The sequence below is a fragment of the Mya arenaria genome, chromosome 7 (genome assembly GCF_026914265.1).
Source record: "Mya arenaria isolate MELC-2E11 chromosome 7, ASM2691426v1".
In the NCBI taxonomy this organism is placed as follows: Eukaryota; Metazoa; Mollusca; class Bivalvia; order Myida; family Myidae; genus Mya; species Mya arenaria.
This window is the reverse complement of record NC_069128.1, coordinates 6,866,824-6,888,559: the sequence shown is the minus strand read 5'-3', so window position 1 is coordinate 6,888,559 and position 21,736 is coordinate 6,866,824. Positions and strand designations below refer to the sequence as shown.

Below are 21,736 nucleotides of genomic sequence, written 5' to 3'. Positions count from 1 at the left end.
CCTCTACTTCCTATGCGTGTTCCAGGGCGTTAGGGGTGGGTGTGTGTTGTGGTCCATACCACAGGAAACCTCTACTTCCTATGCGTGTTCCAGGGCGTTAGGGGTGGGTGTGTGTTGTGGTCCATACCACAGGAAACCTCTACTTCCTATGCGTGTTCCAGGGCGTAAGGGGTGGGTGTGTTGTGGTACATACCACAGGAAACCTCTATTTCCTATGCGTGTTCCAGGGCGTTAGGGGTGGGTGTGTGTTGTGGTCCATACCACAGGAAACCTCTACTTCCTATGCGCGTTCCAGGGCGTTTGGGGTGGGTTTGTGTTGTGGTCCATACCACAGGAAACCTCTACTTCCTATGCGTGTTCCAGGGCTATAGGGGTGGGTGTGTCTTTATTCAACTCGCTCTCGGGAAAGGCCCATTCGGCGTGGGTTCCGATACGATTGTTAGTCATATTTGGTTTTTGGAGTATAGTTAACAGACATACCTGTTTAGAGCCTCCCTGTTTTTAAACGTGCACCAGTTTATAACACTGTCACACTGGTCCCCCATTTTACGTCCCTCCCGGTAGATGACTAGTAATTTTAGTGAAATCGAACCTACGCACCTTGATTGATAATAAAGTGTTTTACCACTGGACTACAAACCCCACCTCGTATCCGTGGCGTTATTCTGTATACAGCCTTAATGAAAACATCATCATACTTACCGTCCACCCACCACCCTCGGTATCCATGTCGCAGTAAACATCCACAATCCTGTCCGTATTCCATAGCCATATTTTGTACACACCCGAACCACGCGACCAGCCTCGTTTTAACACATCGCTACAGTCATCTGGTGAATATATGATGCTAAATATGTCTTAATTGTGTATTGCGATAATGTTGCAAGCAAGAATACAAGTTCGAGTATATGGATTATGCTGTATATGTATATGGTATGTGTTTGGCCTTAATTTTAACCAACAAATATTTCCTCTTCACTATCAAAAGTACTGGTATCGAAATTGTTAAAGGTTACACTGTATCGGAAATATAACGAGGTTACACTGCCGCAAGTTGCATATCACCTACAAGTTTTTAACCTTTGAACAATGTTTGCTGAATGTTAAAACTATAACTCGAATGATAAATAATACACTGCAGCCAATTGTATAAAAGTGAATAAGTCCTAACCAACGGATAACTTTTGGTTATCTCCCTGGTTTGGTCAAGTTATCCGAAAACCAATTGTATAAAAATTAAGGTATCATAACTAGCGCGTGATTTGGCTAACTTTTGGACAAAATTTAACCGTCCTCTGGGAGTATGGTTAACTGACTTATCCAAAACAAAGATGGCGGACCAGACATAAAAAAGCTTGATTCCCAACTTATTTCGACGATTTTACAGACACATGGACTCTGCCTAAAAAGAAGACAAATGGTATAACATCGATATCCATGATAGTCATGAATTAAGTGCTAAGAATAAAATCGATTCTTATTTGTGACCCAATTTATGCATGAAACTTATCCACGGAACCTTGAAACAAAAACAGTGACAACAAGCTGCATTTTGAAAACGATATTTACCTTGTTATTGTGTGCATATTATTCCATAATCTTACACAAGTCACGTCTCTGGGTCGATACCAACAATTGCTTGCAGGTCTCGCCCTTACTGTGTATATGTATACCCTCGCTTTAAACATGTTTTGTTTCATTTGCACATATTTACAATCAAAATAAACCGCGTGTAAACATTGAGAGTTGACTGCAATAACGTCATTTTCAAGGAATCTGACCAATTCTAAAGTCTATTTCTACAACTTTCTCTTAATACACCCTGGTAGAGGCACCCAGGAGGATAATTGCTACTGTTCAGTAGTATGTAATTATATTATTGAAAACACATAAAGAAGTGTGTGTGTGTGTGTGTGTGTGTGTGCGTGTGTGTGCGCGTGTGTGCGCGTGTGTGTGCGTGCGTGTGTGGTATAAATGAGTAAATGAAAGCATAATTGTGATTTGAGACCTTACTGTATCCTTTAAATAAGTTTTTAAGGTTAGTTTTCGTGGTGTTTTAAAGGGGCGTTCCCTTCATTGGCAATTATATCATTCATCTAACTTTTAAATGTGTTCAAATGCCTAAACGCACATACATGATTTTTATGATTTAAAATATTCATTTTACTTTTCTTCAGATTGTAGCCACTGGATTACCAAGTTCATCTGACAAACTCCTGATTTAGGAAACACCACAAAATGGAACTTAAAAGTTCATGAGAGGAATAGGAAACGTTTTAAATTGCTGCTCCCAGCGGGCTTAATTTTATACAATCCTATCTTGTATTGACAGGGTTAAATAATAAATGTTTATTGTTAATTATTATTTTTTTCATCAGATTTGTTTTCTTAGATCTTTTTCTTGCAATTCAAATTATCATATTAATGGGTAGTACTAACAGTGTTATATAAAAGAAATAATAAATACCACTTGTCATTTTGAAACAATGTTTAGTTTGATTAATGTTTTTTTATTGGAATGTACACAAAAAGTCATTTTATATTTAAATTTCACTATTCTTAGTTTTCTTTGTAAACTATTCATTTGACAGTTAATGGCTGGATTGGAAAATAAACATTAGTTTTTGACATTTTTTGATATTGACACAGGACTGCATTTACTGTAAAAATGGTTTTAATAAAGAACATTTTGTCTAAATAATGAATGGTTGGTTTAAAAAGATATCTTATAACAAATATGATAAAATAAATACATTATTACCAGAGTGCCAATAAGCCCTATATATTGGTGTATATTTAAATAATAGGTGCATGTTTACGCATCTGTGGTGTTAAACGCGGTAATGGATTTGATCGGTATTTTTTTCATTAAAATGTAACGACCTTTTCGTAATGTCGTGGTATATGCCGAAAAAGTCAACGATGTTCAAAATGCGGTAAACACGCACTGACCGGAACCATGATTATCAATGCATTGTGGGTATTTTTTATGAAGTTTTGGTTAGGTTCAAGTTGTCCAAGTTAGTTAACTTGGCCTCCGCATTTTCTGCCTTTATACGAACGGATAAACGGTTTGGATAAAATGGCCAACTTGGTTAAAGTTAACCGCTGGACATCTTTTACCAGCGGTTAAATCTACCCAACTTTTATACAATTGGCTGCAGAAGTTTAATGAATATCCTACACATAAAGAGCTGTAGTTACTGTTGAGAGACTATATATCTGAAGAAGTCACCGCAATGTACTCACATAGACAATATTCGTAATTGACGCATTCCTCTGTATCTGTATCATTTCCGATACAAAGGCCATCATTTAAAGTCGCAGGTACATTACATGACCTGTGTCTACTTCTTATGCCCTTGTCACATGTCTTAGAACAGTCCGACCATGCAGACCAGTCACTCCAGGATATGTGAACTAGATAGAAAAATATCAAAATATAAAAAATGCGGTTGTGCAACGCAACGCAGGTTATATCAACTACATCTGTTGTCTGTGTTACATAACTGAGAACATTCGGACCGTAAGACAAGTCAGGAAATGTGAACTAGATAGATAAATATAACTTAATATAACTGCGAAATTTGATTTCGACGCCATTTCCAAACACTTTGTAAGAAAAATGACGGGTCGTTGTCAGTTATTAGACGTGTTATTGTCAATGACAAATCGTGTCGTTTTCAGTTATATAATGTGTTGATGCCAGTTATATAATGTGTCTTTGTCAGTCATATAATGTTTCGTTGAGTGTTATATAATGTGCCGTTGCCAGTTATATATATGTCGTTGACAGTGTTAATGTGTCGTTGCCAGTTATATAATGTGTCGTTGCCAGTTATATAATGTGTCGTTGCCAGTTATATAATGTGTCGTTGCCAGTTATATAATGTGTCGTTGCCAGTTATATAATGTGTCGTTGTCAGTTATATAATGTGTCGTTGCCAGTTATATAATGTTTCGTTGAGTGCTATAAAATGTGCCGTTGCCTGTTATATAATGTGCCATTATCAGTTATATAATGTGTCGTTGCCAGTTATATAATGTGTCGTTGTCAGTTATATAATGTGTCGTTGCCAGTTATATAATGTTTCGTTGAGTGCTATAAAATGTGCCGTTGCCAGTTATATAATGTGTCGTTGACAGTTATATAATGTGTCGTTGTCAGCTATATAATGAGTCGTTGTCAGTTATATAATGTGTCGTTGCCAGTTATATAATGTTTCGTTGAGTGCTATAAAATGTGTCGTTGCAAGTTATATAATGTGTCGTTGACAGTTATATAATGTGTCGTTGCCAGTTATATAATGCGTCGTTGTCAGTTATATAATGTGTCGTTGCCAGTTATATAATGTTTCGTTGAGTGCTATAAAATGTGCCGTTGCCAGTTATTTAATGTGCCATTGTCTGTTATATAATGTGTCATTGTCAGTTATATAATGTGTCGTTGTCAGTAATACAATGTGTCGTTGTAGTTATATAATGTTTCGTTGAGTGTTATATAATGTGTCGTTGTCAGTTATATAATGTTTCGTTGAGTGTTATATAATGTGTCGTTGCCAGTTATATAATGTTTCGTTGAGTGCTATAAAATGTGTCGTTGCAAGTTATATAATGTGTCGTTGACAGTTATATAATGTGTCGTTGCCAGTTATATAATGCGTCGTTGTCAGTTATATAATGTGTCGTTGCCAGTTATATAATGTTTCGTTGAGTGCTATAAAATGTGCCGTTGCCAGTTATTTAATGTGCCATTGTCTGTTATATAATGTGTCATTGTCAGTTATATAATGTGTCGTTGTCAGTAATACAATGTGTCGTTGTAGTTATATAATGTTTCGTTGAGTGTTATATAATGTGTCGTTGTCAGTTATATAATGTTTCGTTGAGTGTTATATAATGTGTCGTTGCCAGTTATATAATGCTTCGTTGAGTGTTATATAAATTGCCGTCGGCAGTTATATAATGTGTCGTTGCCAGTTATATAATGTTTCGTTGAGTGTTATATAATGTGTCGTTGTCAGTTATATAATGTGTCGTTGACAGTTATATAATGTGTCGTTGCCAATGTTCCGTTGAGTGTTATTTAATGCTTCGTTGAGTGTTATATAATGTGTCGTTGCCAGTTAAATAATGTGTCGTTGCCAGTTATATAATGTGTCGTTGTCAGTTATATAATGTGTCGTTGTAGTTATATAATGTTTCGTTGAGTGTTATATAATGTGTCGTTGAGTGTTATATAATGTGTCGTTGCCAGCTATATAATGTGTCGTTGTCAGTTATATAATGTGTCGTTGTAGTTATATAATGTGTCGTTGTAGTTATATAATGTGTCGTTGCTAGTTATATAATGTGTTTTTGCCAGCTATATAATGTGTCGTTGCCAGTTATATAATGTGTCGTTGTAGTTATATAATGTGTCGTTGTAGTTATATAATGTGTCGTTGCCAGTTATATAATGTGTCGTTGCCAGTTATATAATGTGTCGTTGCCAGTTATATAATGTGTCGTTGCCAGTTATATAATGTTTTGTTGACAATTATATAATGTGTCGTTGAGTGTTATATAATGAGTCGTTGACAGTTATATAATGTGTCGTTGCCAGTTATATAATGTTTCGTTGAGTGCTATAAAATGTGTCGTTGCCAGTTATATAATGTGTCGTTGGCAGTTTATAATGTGTCGTTGTCAGTTATACAATGTGTCGTTGGCAGTTATATAATGTGTCGTTGGCAGTTATATAATGTGTCGTTGGCAGTTATATAATGTGTCGTTGGCAGTTATATAATGTGTCGTTGTGAGTTATACAATGTGTCGTTGGCAGTTATATAATGTGTCGTTGGCAGTTATATAATGTGTCGTTGTGAGTTATGCAATGTGTCGTTGGCAGTTATATAATGTGTCGTTGGCAGTTATTTAATGTGCCGTTGACTGTTATATAATGTATCGTTGTGAGTTATACAATGTGTCGTTGGCAGTTATATAATGTGTCGTTGTGAGTTATATAATGTGTCGTTGACAGTTATATAATGTGTCGTTGTCAGTTATATAATGTGTCGTTGTCAGTTATATAATGTGTCGTTGTGAGTTATACAATGTGTCGTTGGCAGTTATATAATGTGTCGTTGGCAGTTAAATAATGTGTCGTTGGCAGTTATATAATGTGTCGTTGTGAGTTATACAATATGTCGTTGGCAGTTATATAATGTGTCGTTGGCAGTTATATAATGTGTCGTTGACAGTTATATAATGTGTCGTTGCCAGTTATACAATGTGTCGTTGTGAGTTATACAATGTGTCGTTGGCAGTTATATAATGTGTCGTTGTCTGTTATACAATGTGTCGTTGTCAGTTATATAATGTGTCGTTGACTGTTATATAATGTGTCGTTGTGAGTTATACAATGTGTCGTTGGCAGTTATATAATGTGTCGTTGTGAGTTATACAATGTGTCGTTGGCAGTTATATAATGTGTCGTTGTCAGTTATATAATGTGTCGTTGACAGTTATACAATGTGTCGTTGACAGTTATATAATGTGTCGTTGACAGTAATACAATGTGTCGTTGACAGTTATATAATGTGTCGTTGCCAGTTATATAATGTGTCGTTGGCAATTATATATTGTGTCGTTGTCAGTTCTATAATGTGTCGTTGTCAGTTATATAATGTGTCGTTGTCAGTTCTATAATGTGTCGTTGTCAGTTATATAATGTGTCGTTGGCAGTTATATAATATGTCGTTGCCAGTTATATAATGTGTCGTTGCCAGTTATATAATGTGTCGCTGTGAGTTATATAATGTGTCGTTGGCAGTTATATAATGTGTCGTTGTCAGTTCTATCATGTGTCGTTGGCAGTTATATAATGTGTCGTTGTCAGTTTTATAATGTGTCGTTGGCAGTTATATAATGTGTCGTTGGCAGTTATATAATGTGTCGTTGCCTGTTATATAATGTGTCGTTGGCAGTTATATAATGTGTCGCTGTGAGTTATATAATGTGTCGTTGGCAGTTATATAATGTGTCGTTGCCAGTTATATAATGTGTCGTTGGCAGTTATATAATGTGTCGTTGGCAGTTATATAATGTGTCGCTGTGAGTTATATAATGTGTCGTTGGCAGTTATATAATGTGTCGTTGCCAGTTATATAATGTGTCGTTGGCAGTTATATAATGTGTCGTTGGCAGTTATATAATGTGTCGCTGTGAGTTATATAATGTGTCGTTGTGAGTTCTATAATGTGTCGTTGTCAGTTCTATAATGTGTCGTTGGCTGTTATATAATATGTCGTTGGCAATTATATAATATGTCGTTGCCAGTTATATAATGTGTCGTTGTCAGTTTTATAATGTGTCGTTGGCAGTTATATAATGTGTCGTTGTCAGTTATATAATGTGTCGTTGTCAGTTATATAATGTGTCGCTGTGAGTTATATAATGTGTCGTTGTGAGTTATATAATGTGTCGTTGTCAGTTTTATAATGTGTCGTTGGCAGTTATATAATATGTCGTTGGCAGTTATATAATATGTCGTTGCCAGTTATATAATGTGTCGTTGTCAGTTTTATAATGTGTCGTTGGCAGTTATATAATGTGTCGTTGCCAGTTATATAATGTGTCGTTGTCAGTTTTATAATGTGTCGTTGGCAGTTATATAATGTGTCGTTGTGAGTTATATAATGTGTCGTTGTCAGTTTTATAATGTGTCGTTGTCAGTTATATAATGTGTCGTTGGCAGTTATATAATATGTCGTTGCCAGTTATATAATGTGTCGTTGTCAGTTTTATAATGTGTCGTTGGCAGTTATATAATGTGTGGTTGCCAGTTATATAATGTGTCGTTGTCAGTTTTATAATGTGTCGTTGGCAGTTATATCACGTCTTGTTTTTAGTTATATCACGTGTCGTTGTCGGTTATATCACGTGTCGTTGTCAGTTATATCACTTATTTTTGTCAGTTATATATCATGTCATTCTCCGTGAAATGACGTGTTGTTGTCAGTGAAATGACGTGTTTTTGTCTGTTATTGACATGCCGTTGTCAGTAACATGATGTGTCGTTGTCAGCATTATATCACATGTCGTTGCCTGGTGTATGACGAATTGTTCTCAGTTATATGACATGTCAGTGTCAGTTATATGATATATCGTTGGCGTAGGGTTGTTGGCAGCAACATTATTTTCTTGTTCTACTTGTAGCATGTAACCCTTAGCGTAAAATAGCATTATGGAATGTAAACTTCACTTTTATTAGGAACAGAACATATGGCAAGGTACACCAATTGTTACTCTGCTTATCAATGATATTGATTGACTTTTAATGAGCCTGTTCTGCTCCCTAATTAACATATTTAAAAGCAACTAGTACAGGTAGTCATTGTCAGAAAATGACATTGCCTTAAGCATGCCTGATTTGATATCCTCACGTTTGCTACGAGTACTTACGCCCCCTGATGGTGACCATAATGCCGTCTTCTATTGTAGATCTCTGTTCATCAATGATGCCAACAACTTCATTTGCTCTGCATATTAGCTCTTCAACCTTCTTTTCTAGCTGAATCGTTTCGTTTTGGACACGTGCCCGTGTTACATAGATGTTCTGAAATGTATTTGTTCTAAAATGTTCAAGAATATCTGTTTTATCTGCGATATATTCAATGCCATTTGGATGCAAAACAAAAATGTTTTATTGTTGTCATGTTTATCTCTTAATATATATGTGAGAAACTACATAAACAAGCTCTGTAAAGTGCTTTACCATATCTTTTTTACCTAAGAGCTGACAATGCCTAAATATGTAAATGTATCAGAGCGCACTAGTTGCCCACTTTCAACTAATTTTATCGCTTACCTTTTCCAAAGAAGCTGATATATTTTCATTGCAGTTTCTTACATGGGTAATGACAGTGTTCACTAATGTGTCAACAGTTTTGGATGCATTCGACAGAAACACCGAAAATGAGTCTTTCACATCATATTTGACATTGATTAGTTCCTTTTTATGTTTTTGAAACGAATGCTTATACATATGGAGAGAAGTTTTGATATCGTTAAAATCAGATTGTGTATTTATTGTCCCTTTCGTATGTCCATTCTTTAGGTTGTCAGTCCCTCCAGTATCGTTTTCGGAGGTTTTAACTATTGATTCAAGAGTTGACACTCTTTCGGTTAATGCACCAAAGTCTCCTTCAATTGTATCCAATCTCTGAAACGAGAACAATACCCCTGTAAAATAAAGGCATTAAATTGTACGAATACAGTTCATTTCTTGTTTTTTTAACCCACAAGAGAAACAAAACCGAATTTGCACGCAGAGAGGAGTTAACAATGTTATATATTATCACTGCCTACCGCCATTACGTAATACAGAGAAGCAAGCGTCCTCTATCAGTATCACGTGACAGGTCGGTAAAACTTCATATTGACCTTAACAGAAGTATAGAATGAATGATACTTTATACTTTACACCATTACGTAGTACAATAAAACTAGCGTCCTCGGACAATATCGAGTGACAGTTTAATAAATCGACATAGTGACCTCAACAGAAGTTAAGGATGATACTTCAAACCTTTGCCATTATGTAGGACTTCCAAAGTAGCGTCCTGTGACAATATCACGTCAACGGTCAGTAAAACTACATATTGACCTTAACATAAGTATATTATGATACTTTATATCTTACGCTATAATGTAGAACTACAAAACTAGCGTGCTCTGTCAATATCATGTAACAGGGCAGTAAATCGACATTATGAAATTAACAGAAGTATAGAATGATACTTTATACCCTACGCCATTATGTAGTACAGTGAAGCTAGCGTCATAGGTCAATGTCACGTGACATGTCAGTAACACTACATAACGAGCTCAACAGAAGTAAAGGATGATATTTTATACCTTTGCAATAATGTAGGACTATCATAGTATCGTCCTCGGTCAATATCACGTGACAGCTCAGTAAAACTACAGAATTACCAATACAGAAGTATAAGATGATATTCCATAACTGACTTCTTTACCTAAGACTATAAAACTGTCAATATCACGTGAAATGTCAGTAAAACTGCATTATGATCTCGGCTGAAGAATATATATTTTGACAGTTTTATAGTACCGCGATTCATAAAGACTTCCAAGCTAGCGTCCTCAGTCTTACAACTTGAAAGACTATGTAGATATTGATCTTATCAGTAGTACATTTGTATACAATTGAACAATCATTACCTACCGCCATCTGGTAGTAAAGAGAAGCGAGCTGAATAGGTCAGCAAAACTACATATTGACCACAACAGAAGTATATAGGTGTAAACTATATACGTACCACCTCAACGTAGGACTGAAAGGCTTTCAACAGTGTCATATGACGCTCCAATCGTCCCAACCTGTCTGCTTCACAGGTTGCTAGCAGCAACGACACCACAACAACGCATGGATGTAACCAAATTATTCTGAAAACAGAACATCTTTTTAAAAAACAATTTGTTTTAGACATGAACATAATTTATAATCTAAATAATTCCATTGTTCAATAGTACTTTTCATATGAATATTTATGACTGCATTATAATATATACAATTAGTTTTGTTCGTTATTTTACTAAATTACGATTCTTGAATATAACGTTATTTTTATCATGTTTAATATCAAAAGACGAGCATCTCTCTTATTACTTTTGCTTTATAAGTCGAGTACGCTGATGATGGTTCGAAAATATGTGTTCAATCCGTACGATTGTGTGTTTATCCTTTCCTACAACAAATGAAACAATTAATGTCAATATGACATTTGGATATCTTTTTGAACCATGTTTCATTACGTTGTCATATTTGAATGCATCGTCATATATTCCCGGTATGTTATTACGCTCAGCATCCTTGAGTGACGTGCGACATTTCGCTAGGAAATTTCGTGATCATTAATAATACGTCGAGCAGTTATTCTTGTGCTTTAGAAAGTATAAATTTATAACCAATTATAATTTCGTTGGAAGAAGAGACAAGCTCAGTGGCCACACGGCTCTTGTTTAAGGCACAAGGTTAAGGCCAAACAAACACTTAAACGGGATGCATACACTATACAAAACAACACAGACTAATCACGCATGCATCATATTACAGTTCGTAACTCTAGTGTTGGGGTTAGAGATAACATTTATGCGCCACATTTATACAATTATAAATACTAGATGCAATCTTGCACTACAAGTATTCGTATGACACTGATAAACGGGCCGTGGGCCTAAACCAATAACATTTTAGATCTAACTCAATTTGAGTGTTTTGGATGTACTGTAAAATAAAACTGGATGTAATCACTGAGGCGTTCTTAACAATAATTATATTTGTTTCACAAACATTACACACCAAGCAGACTTCTGTTACCTTGGATGACTGTTAAATACGGCCCATGGTTTCACAAACATTACACACCATGCAGGATTATGCTACCTGGGTTGACTGTTTAATACGGCCCACGGTTTCACAAACTTTACACACCAAGCAGAATTATGTAACCTGGGTTGACTGTTTAATACGGCCCACGGTTTCACAAACATTACACACCAAGCAGAATTATGTTACCTTGGATGACTGTTTAATACGGCCCACGGTTTCACAAACATTACACACTAAGCAGAAGTATGTTACCTGGGTTGACTGTTTAATACGGCCCACGGTTTCACAAACATTACCCACCAAGCAGAATTATGTTACCTGGGATGACTGTTTAATACGGCCCACGGTTTCACAAACATTACACACCAAACAGAATTATGTTACCTTGGATGACTGTTTAATACGGCCCACGGTTTCACAAACATTACACACCAAGCAGAATTATGTTACCTTGGATGACTGTTTAATACTGCCTACTGTTTCACAAACATTACACACCAAGCAGAATTCAAATACCTTGGTTGACTGTTTAATAAGGCCCACGGTTTCACAAACATTACAAACCAATGAGATTTCTCTGTTACCTGGGTTGGCTGCTTAATACAGCCCCTGGTTTCACAAACATTACAAACTTAGCACACTTATCTGTCACCTGATTTGTCTGTTGAAAATGGCCTATTGTTTGACAAACATTACAAACAAAGCACACTTCTCTATCACCTGAGTTCACTATTGAATACGCCCATTGTTTCACAAACATTGCAAACAAAGCAGAAGTCACTGTTATCTCGGTTAACTGTTGTTATTGGTGTCTAATTGAATAATTGTATTGCACGAGGGAATTTGTTTTATCGTCTTTATATTTTTGCAATGCTGGCTTCGTGAATGTGATAATAGAGTTACGATAAGATTATTCGTTCTAACGTTATCAAATATTTTATATAAAAACAAATGTTTCAAATAAGTATTTAAAAAATCAAACCACAAATGATTTATTTCCTAACAGGCCACAACCCAATGTAAACATCACATTCAATAATTGCTAGTGCAAATTAATAAAACATTGTCATTTTACATTGAATAATATCATTTTTTCATATTCTTGGTTTTCGGTAGCAACACATTTTCATTTGTGCTATACTGGTTTACTTTGGTCTTGGAATGAATGTAGCGCTACTTTATCTAACAATTATTTACGGTGGCATAGAGGTGCCATGTGACATTTTCTATCTTGTTGCGAAATATAACTCTCTCGCTCCGAAGGCTAAGCATGCCGTGACAAGGACTTAGACATAACTAAGTTCAGGGAAATTCGTGGCCTTGGCTTACTTTATCGTTTGATCGCGTTAGTAAGAACATCAAGTAAGTTGTGGGAACGAGATAGGACGTCGTTGCTACGAAATAATTAAGTCGTGGCCACGAGATTACAAAGTTGTGGAAACGAGAGAAAATAAAATGCACCCCGGAAAATGATACCTGCATATAATAACAAAGACCAAATTAACCTCCAAATAAGAAATTTATGGGCCAAATTGAAGTTTTTCTATAAATACGCAGGATTATACTTAGCAATCTCTAAATAAATGTTTACATGATTTAAAAGTATTTTTTAACTGTTTTGATTTAGAAGTTGTATTTATTTGTGATAAATCAAATGAATAAATGGCAAAAAAATCAAATCAGCAGATAATATTCGTAATTTAAGGCACATTTGTGAATTGAGATATAACCCCCTCCCACTGTTGTGCTTCTGTTCGGGGATGGTTTCCTCTCCTTCCGTTATGCAACAATCATTATTTTTTATTGAAAGAGGATTTTGAGCATGTAACAATGCCTTTTTAACCAGTTCACTGATCCATGTTTAACACTACAACTATTTCAGATATATACACATGTATATTAGGAGTCTATTTCACTAAAATATATGTAAACGTTAACATTATGTATTCCAATTTATAAACCGAAGTAATTGTTATTGTATTGCATTGTATTGTATTTTGAAAACGGTCGAGGGCGACATATAAGCGACATATAAGCGACATATAAGCTATTCCATATTCCGGCGACCGTGAAATAACAACGTCCCGTGCATGTGATGTCTATCCGGCCGTCAGACATATGGATGACATACTTATCATCCAATTAAGTGTAGTTCCTCTGCTGTCATTTCAGATTTTGTACACTTTTGTATTGTTATGGTTGATACGGCATTTCGAGCAGACAGGTACAGTTTATCACTAGAAGCATACTGTTTTACATATAGGCTTAGTTGCCAGTATTATAGTATAAACAATTAGTCCATCTGCTGTAGTAGTCAAAACAAAATATAACCAGGAATACCTTGAATAATTATCCCATACTACAATGTTTTCATTTTCTTAGTAGTTATAAGGCTGAAACAAGTTTTATTTCGTCGGATTTGCCCAAACTTAAAATCGAAAGGAATCTTAGGCGCCCGCACATATTTATTCATTGCGAGGAATTAATTTAGATAACGGATAGCATGCACACAAAACAAAGAAAAACTATATTTTGCGTCATAACGGTGAAAGGTTTTTTAACAAAATAATATATCAAGTCAAAATAAAAAAAAATGTTTAAACGTGCATCATTTAAGTAAACAAGACCTTAGAAACATATGAAACTGGAAGAGAATAGGTTTGACTATACGTGGACTGCTTTTCTGACTATTGTATACACGTACATCTCAAAGAAACTAAACGCATAACAATACGCTCTCTTTTTTACATACATGTTTTATGCTTTTCTTCCTAGAAGGTCAGCTTTTATGAATATATTCATGAAAAGGTACAGAAATAAGCTCAGTAGCCAAAAGTTTAAACCTAACCCCCGTTTAATGGCACAAGGTAAACGCCAAAGACATAAAGGGCTAACACAAGAACAAAAATCGCAAACAAGTAACATGGAAAAACAGCACAAAACTCAACAATCAACACTCTGCATATATACTATGCGAACAGCTGGATGTGTTTATCAAAGAGTGTTAGGTACCGCCTTGGAACGGTCAGTAAAACATTCATTTACTGTGGATTTAAACCAGTTTGCGCGCACAACCTCTCTCTTATCCCAACAATCCAAAATAAAGTAAAAGTCTAGAAGGTAAATCTTATCAAACTATGCATTAGCTTGAGGAAACGTTATAACAAAATATATACTTATAGACTTATAGGTGAACCCCAAGTACCAGGAGGTCTGTTTTGTATCAACATTTTTCGTGTTTTATTCTTATTTGTTTTGTTCGATCTACCAATAGAACTTTGTTTACAACTAATGGAAACGTTTTTGATAGTGTACGCCATAAAGGCAAAACGAATCTATTGCGTGGTTTACAATTCCAGTATTGACTTACATTATGTCGATTTCAGACAGTTCCAATGAGATAATCCCATTATTTATTGGTTAATCTAATTCGATGCGTTTGTCAGTACAGTCACGCATGTCAACAATATCGAAATTTCACTTATCGTTTCTCATGCATATGTATATTAAAAGTATCTTCCATGGCCGAGTGTGTATGATTCATCCTTACACGAGCAGCCATGATATTAGCTTATACTTCAACCCAAGTTTAAACATATACTAGTAAAGTTAACATATATTTTAATTTGATTTTTCTATACGGGTAATGTTTCATCTTTACCGGATAGCAAACTATTACATACACGCACACTAAAGGAAAACTGTATTCTGGGTCACTATGTTGTAAGATTTCTACTAAGCAAACCACATTTTGAAGTCAAAAGACAATGTCTGTAGGTAAAATAAGAATTTTAAGCGTGGCAAAATATTTGGATCTTCTCTGCTGTGGTAGAAACATATATCTTGCTTAAGGTATCCGATATAAAAATGAAATACATTTTTTTGTTTCATCGTGCCATTTGGAGCAATATTGAATTGTAATGGATGGTGATCACATATAATGTTGATATCAATTGAAACGCCATTTCTTACTGATGACTAATTCATTACATAAATGGCCAAACATACACTACAGAGAAAAACATAAGACAGTTTGTAAGTTCATTCTTTACTACATGATAAATGACGAACAAAGTGAAATGATCGACTTTTCCATATTAGTATTTAAACTTGTATATTTATTCTACATGACTTTATTATATACTAACAAAATACATGCTATACGTATTTAATACTTTTCTAACTTAGCTGATAAGCAATAAGATGAGCGGGTTGTTCATACGCATGCACAGCTAATGTAAAAAAATCAATAAGAATGAATCTAAATACAAATGAAAAAAGAAACTCATGATTTAAAGCATAGTAGTTTATTTGGTTATTATAGTCATTTTGTGTTCTTGTATAGACTAAAAGTTGTCTCACTTCCAAGCATATTTTATGACATAATACGAGCTTTCTGAATGATCGTGCGTGTTTTATATTTTCTTGGAAGTTTTCCACTGAATACGACCTTTTGCTGTATTGCTGCATTACCTGGACAGGTTCCTTCACTTCTCCCTTCACTGATTTCATAGAAGCAGGTGGCAAGCTGAACGGTTGAAATCATATCATGATGAACAATTTCATTTCCTTCCGGGCATCTTGCACATTTACTGGCCTAGATTTGAGATATTTGGGAGTGCAAAACAAGGTAGGTAGCAGTTTCCAATATCAGTTGTGTTGGATAATAACCACATTTCGGGGTGTTTCTATACTCCAGAAGAGATTGATAGCAATCTAGTTTTTGCATCCTTTGCTTTTGCAATGAATGAATTTGGCTTGAAGTTGCAAAACATTCATTTCTAAAATGTGCATTTCTGTTCATGAATATTCATTTCAAAAACTACAGAAACAAGCACAGTAGCCAAAAGTTTATACATAAACCACGATTAATGGCACTGGGTTAACGCCAAAGACAAAGAACACAGAAACAAAAACTCAGAAACAAAAAACAAATGAAACAACAGCACAAAACTCCACAAAGAGCACATTGCATATAAAATATGTCAACTCTGTCTGCTGTTTTGGTGTCATAAAAATCTAATCTACTGAAATGTATTTGTGGTATCCGAATGACAATTATACTTGTAGCCTTAGCAAAGGGATCTTTTTCAAAGACTTTTTGGCGAACTTATGCATATACTGGTATCATGTTTGCCTTGATGTTATAAGTAAACAAATCGCATGACATATTTCGCTTTGATTGTTTTGGAATGCCATGCCCGAAAAGTGGTTCTTTTGTGTTTGAAGGTATATGCCTCTCACAAATCGGACATGCTAGTTCGTTATTTGATATATGTTAAGACATGCCCGGCTAAACCATAATATTGCGAGCGCGGCGATGAGCTTTCTCGCAGCTTATGTGAACACCTTTGATCAGGTTATTGTGCCTCGAAAATAACCATTTTATGACCTAGGAATATTATCCTTTGTTCAGAGGATTATGGTTACTACAAGGGGAGCAACTACAATTGTAGTTTGATTGATGGAACAAGAAACAAGAAATACAAATCCGGTAAAACAGTGAAATATCAGACTTATTTAACTGATAAATATAAACCACTGGAAAACATAGAACAAAGGACTGTAATTGCAATATTATTCTTTGTAATATAGGTGATGCGGCACATAACGGCGTTCTCAATACTAAGATTATAGGCTTGTTATCACTCTTAATTTCAATTTGCTTTCCATATACGTACTGTTTGAATTTCAGACTACCAAGCAATAGAGTAAGCATTTCTTTTTTTTTAAATTTGAGCCCAATGCACTTGGTTCTGCGTTAATGTATTTAGCGCATAGATATTTGCTGACCTTCTTACAAGCACACAGCGCCAATGCCTATTGCACTAGACCCAAAAATGTGCACCGCATGTTCTAAAACCTGGCATGGCTTTGCCCGGCCATATTTTATATTGAACACACTCTGAATATACTGTAAAAATGATAGATCTTTATTTCGAAAAGTTGTGTTATGATAATAATGAGATGGTGACTAAAACATGGATCCAATAAGCACGAATCACTTATTTTCGTCACATAAAAGACACCATATAATTATGACGATAGCAAAGGCATGTTATAAAACCTGGTCAGGCAAGGCCATATATTAAATAGTTTGAGAGTAAACGTTCTGAATATACTGAAACACAATGTTAAACCTTTACAGCAAATATCTTAATGACCCGATTCATACCAAATCAGTACATGTTTGAAATACTTACAGAAATAGATTTATATCAGTCTAGAGAAGTATCTGTTGACTTATTTACCACTTCCTCCTTTATGCTTAACACATTCCGGGAACGGTTGGAAGTTTTTCTTCACTACAACAAACCAAAGTTGATATATTTGTACTTAATATGGGCCCTGAGTTGCATTGTGTAAATCACCTTACCACGAGAATCGCCTTGTTTATGTTTATTATCCTGGAGTGTCTTTCGCCATCTGGAGAATTAAACGTTATTTTTGCTAAAATGGGAATTCTGAAAGTTGACAGAAAGAATGATTACTTCTTTGTGGAAGTTTATGTACAAAACACCGTACACATGCAATTATTTTTGCAATAGTTAAATGTTTTGGATTATTGAGTGGAATTTAAACCACAATATAGGGGCAAAAGTTTATTCCATTGCGTTTGGAATGGGGCCTAATATTTGCCCATAATCGTCGAAAGACAGCCCTGTATTCAAACCGTTTGATATCGTTTGTGTTGCCTGTTTAACATAAATATTGCATCCTTGGAACGCGCGTTAAAGCACTTATACATGTTTAACTCCAGCTTAAGTGGGAAACTTAAACAAAACAATTATGCCGGCGAAGACAAAAAAGCCTCCTTGAGGTTTTACAATATGCATGAAGTTTATTACAATGGTTTTACAAGGAAGAACTTGAGTACACGTGCTATGGGAATTCACAAAACAGATATTTGTAAACTAAGCCAACTGACAATTATTCTGATTATGAATTATATCTGGCTTGGTCCGACACAAAATGCTGTGTCAAGAGACCAGACCAGGCCAGGCCAGCTTTTAGAACATGCCTAAAGCTAATATTTTGCAGTGTTGACAAAAATAAAATCTGTTCTTTCGAACAGACCTATACCATGAAAGAAATCTTTGAAATCCTTCATACACGTGGCCTTATTAAGGAGATGCTATTATGATTTATCATTTGTACTACTTTCAGGTCACATGCGGTGCTAAAATTATCCTGAGCTGGGGCATTGTAGTATTCTACATACAGCTGAACATTAACTGACCTACTTTTGTACTGAATGTTTAACCGAATTCTGACTGAAAACCTGTGTAGAAAATTAGTCTGGATTCAGGAGATTGCAATAGTGACTTTAGACCATTGATTGAAATTGCTTTGATGAAATAATAATTCTCTAGCTTCCCGTGTAAATCTTCGCTTTAAATTTTAAGATCCAAATGAGAGATTTACAACTGATTTATCGGAAGAAGAAAGACTTCTTACAGGGTAGTCATAAACTTCTTGGTTATCATTGTCCGAACTGTCCTTGTCATTTTGACAATAATACACCAGAGTCTCAATTTTACTACGGCACATTTTTGCACTGCAATTAAGTATTTGCCACTTATGGCACGTTATTTCTGATGCTGGATAATCCTTCTTGTTTTGTGTGGTTTGCTACCGCATCTTTGACGCTGTTTGTAGTAAGTATCCCCTGGGTGTTGTTTTGAGCGTCGTCATTCATGGTGTCGTTGTTGTTGTTGTGGTTGTTATGAGCGTCGTCGTTCCTGATGTCGTGTTTGTTGTTGTTGTTGTTGTTGTTGTTGTTGTTGTTGTGATTTGTACGGGTTGAGAGCTGTCGGAAGTTATTGCGGCGGTCCCATACGACGATTGTTATCGACAGCAACATCACGATGTTTGTTTCCCTTGATTACTTCTATTTGCTTATACTGTATTTGTGTGATTTATCTATTGTTACTGCTAATGATAAGTATTCCCTGTTAAATGAGACAAACAGATGTCATACGAACATTTCTTATTCATAACGAACTACTGCAGTGAGTGTTATTTTAGAAATGAATCGCGTGATTGATGTCAGTATCAAGGTGTAAACGCAGTTTGACTGGTTAAAGTAATTGAAACGTTGAATCACTTTTTAACGTTAAACACTAATGCCAAAAATACATACAACAAATCGTATTTTCAGGTTTTTCGTGGCCTACTGTCACAATATAGACACTTACAAGATAAACAATTTGCAAATTATTTTAAGGACAAAGTACGCCAATTCGGAAGTACCTACTCATTGTTTCATGCCTTTTTCTTTTAATTGACATACGACAATGAATCAAATCATGATTATACCGTTTCAGACAATTGGCTACCTACCATATTTGTAGGTTTTGAAGCTGAACGGTTTGTGATTAAAAAAAACAGGCTGAATATGCTTGATCTACTTGATTGACTTATTATTGTTGATATTTTCACCTCATAGTTATGTCATTATATACTGGATATTGGCATTTGTTTCCAATACACAGTGGTTACAACTAATTTTATTTTTCTTAGGAAAAACGCACCTTTTTAACGTTGTTTAATATTTAGTACACAGATGGAAACTTTTCCCCATATATTTTGTAAATAAGTTGTATTACAATGTCAAAACTATACAATTTGAAGTAAAAATATCAAAACTACACTGGGTTGTTGCCCTCAAAAATCCGTTTTATACGAGCATCCCTTGTCAGTGTTAATTAACAGCTGTGTGATCATGATTTTCGGCCATCCGCAGAGCCATTAATACTGGCTTCTCGCTGATATCAAATTCCTAACAAATGTTCCTAAGGAAACAATTTTAGCAACAAATATCAAGCTATATTTGTATTTACGTTTGTCTTTCCCGCTTAGAACATTTCATTTCATTAAGTACATTTTTAAGTTCAAGTTGAATTATTAGTGTGAGGAATTTCTGTACAATTATTTGAACAGGTAACATTTACATTTTTGTGATATCCATTAAATGATTATTGATCAATTAAAATTACAACTACAACGTTTTGACCATAACATAAATAATTCAGGTGCACTGGTTTAAGTTTTAACTTTTACGTTTTTTTCTATATTGAGGATTGTTGGGATAAGAGTGAGGTTTGTGCACTTAAACTGGTTTAATCCCCCAGTAAATTTACATTTTACTGACCGGTCCAAGGCGGTTCCTAACACCTCTTGATAAACATACATAGTGTTTTTTTATATATAGTATGTATGGACTGTGCTGTTTGTGGAGTTGTGCGGTGTTTTTCCATGTTTTATGATTGTTTTTATGTTTTATGTCTTTGGCGTTAACCCAGTGCCATAAACCGGGTTGATGTTTAAACGCTTTGTTACTGAGCTTGTTTCTGTAGTTGTTTGCATAAATTATAATACTTTCTGTACTTATATACAGCTTATAGGTTGCTATAAATATAAAAAAAAGACTAAACAGTGTTATTTATTGATATAAAACGTACTTTGGTGTTGACGTAGCTAAAGGTTTGAGTTTGCGTCATGCATCCTTCTGTTGAGTGTCTTCATGCTTCCGCTTCCTCATTTTCCGAACCCTTTTATAGCAGCTCCTCATGTCTCATAATTAAGGGATTCATGCCATCTGATATAAGCAGCCCACATTGGCTTATATTAAAGGATTCGTTACAACTGATATAAGTTAATGGGTTTGGCCTATCCGATTATCATTTCCTTATTGAAGCTGGCGAACGTGCCTCATGTTGTTATTCTTTTGAACGAAGTTTTATCAGACATTGAACAACTTTATCAAGTGGTTCGATGGTTGTTAACATAACGATACATTTCAATGACAAAACTTCAGTGCTGTCTCATATGACCATTACCAAGCGTCTAAATAAAATGCCATGATATTTAAAATAAACACATTGTCTTAAACACAAGGCCAGTATATGGCTACTGCATACAAATGCAGAACAACAGCACCTTTGTCACCAAATATAGAATATTCATGCTAATAGAATATTCATTTTCGTTCAGCAACAGTTTGTATTACATCAGCCAGTCTATTTGCGAAATTTTTGCTTCTTGTGTTATTTGCCAATCATGCTGTATAATATTTCAATTTTTGCAGTCGATGTGGTGATAAAACTGCTGGAACTGGTGTTGTTTATTTACTGTTTACATGCAAGCATCTACACCTTTCATAAGAACATTTTGATATATGTAATGTACTAAAGATGAACCTAATTCATGTACATTCAGCTGACATACTACAATATCGGTCAGTACAAGAAATGTCTGGGATAACCCAGTAAATAACACAGCGGGATCGCATGCAAAGTGGTAATAGCAAATCATAATGACAATTGTTTGACTTTT

General features: G+C 35.1%; 1 protein-coding gene across 1 annotated transcript in view; it reads right to left on the bottom strand.

The window, feature by feature from the left end:
* Positions 1-348: 348 nt before the first annotated feature.
* The window catches only part of LOC128240442 (uncharacterized), a 38,455-nt gene continuing 17,067 nt past the window's right edge, over positions 349-21,736 (bottom strand). Inside the window, exons 7-12 of the mRNA XM_052957081.1 lie at positions 10,326-10,452; positions 8,852-9,205; positions 8,446-8,599; positions 3,250-3,420; positions 703-830; positions 349-495 (exon numbers count right to left, since the gene is read on the bottom strand). Coding sequence (XP_052813041.1) covers positions 349-495; positions 703-830; positions 3,250-3,420; positions 8,446-8,599; positions 8,852-9,205; positions 10,326-10,452 — 1,081 coding nt within the window. The remainder of the gene's footprint in view (positions 496-702; positions 831-3,249; positions 3,421-8,445; positions 8,600-8,851; positions 9,206-10,325; positions 10,453-21,736) is intronic.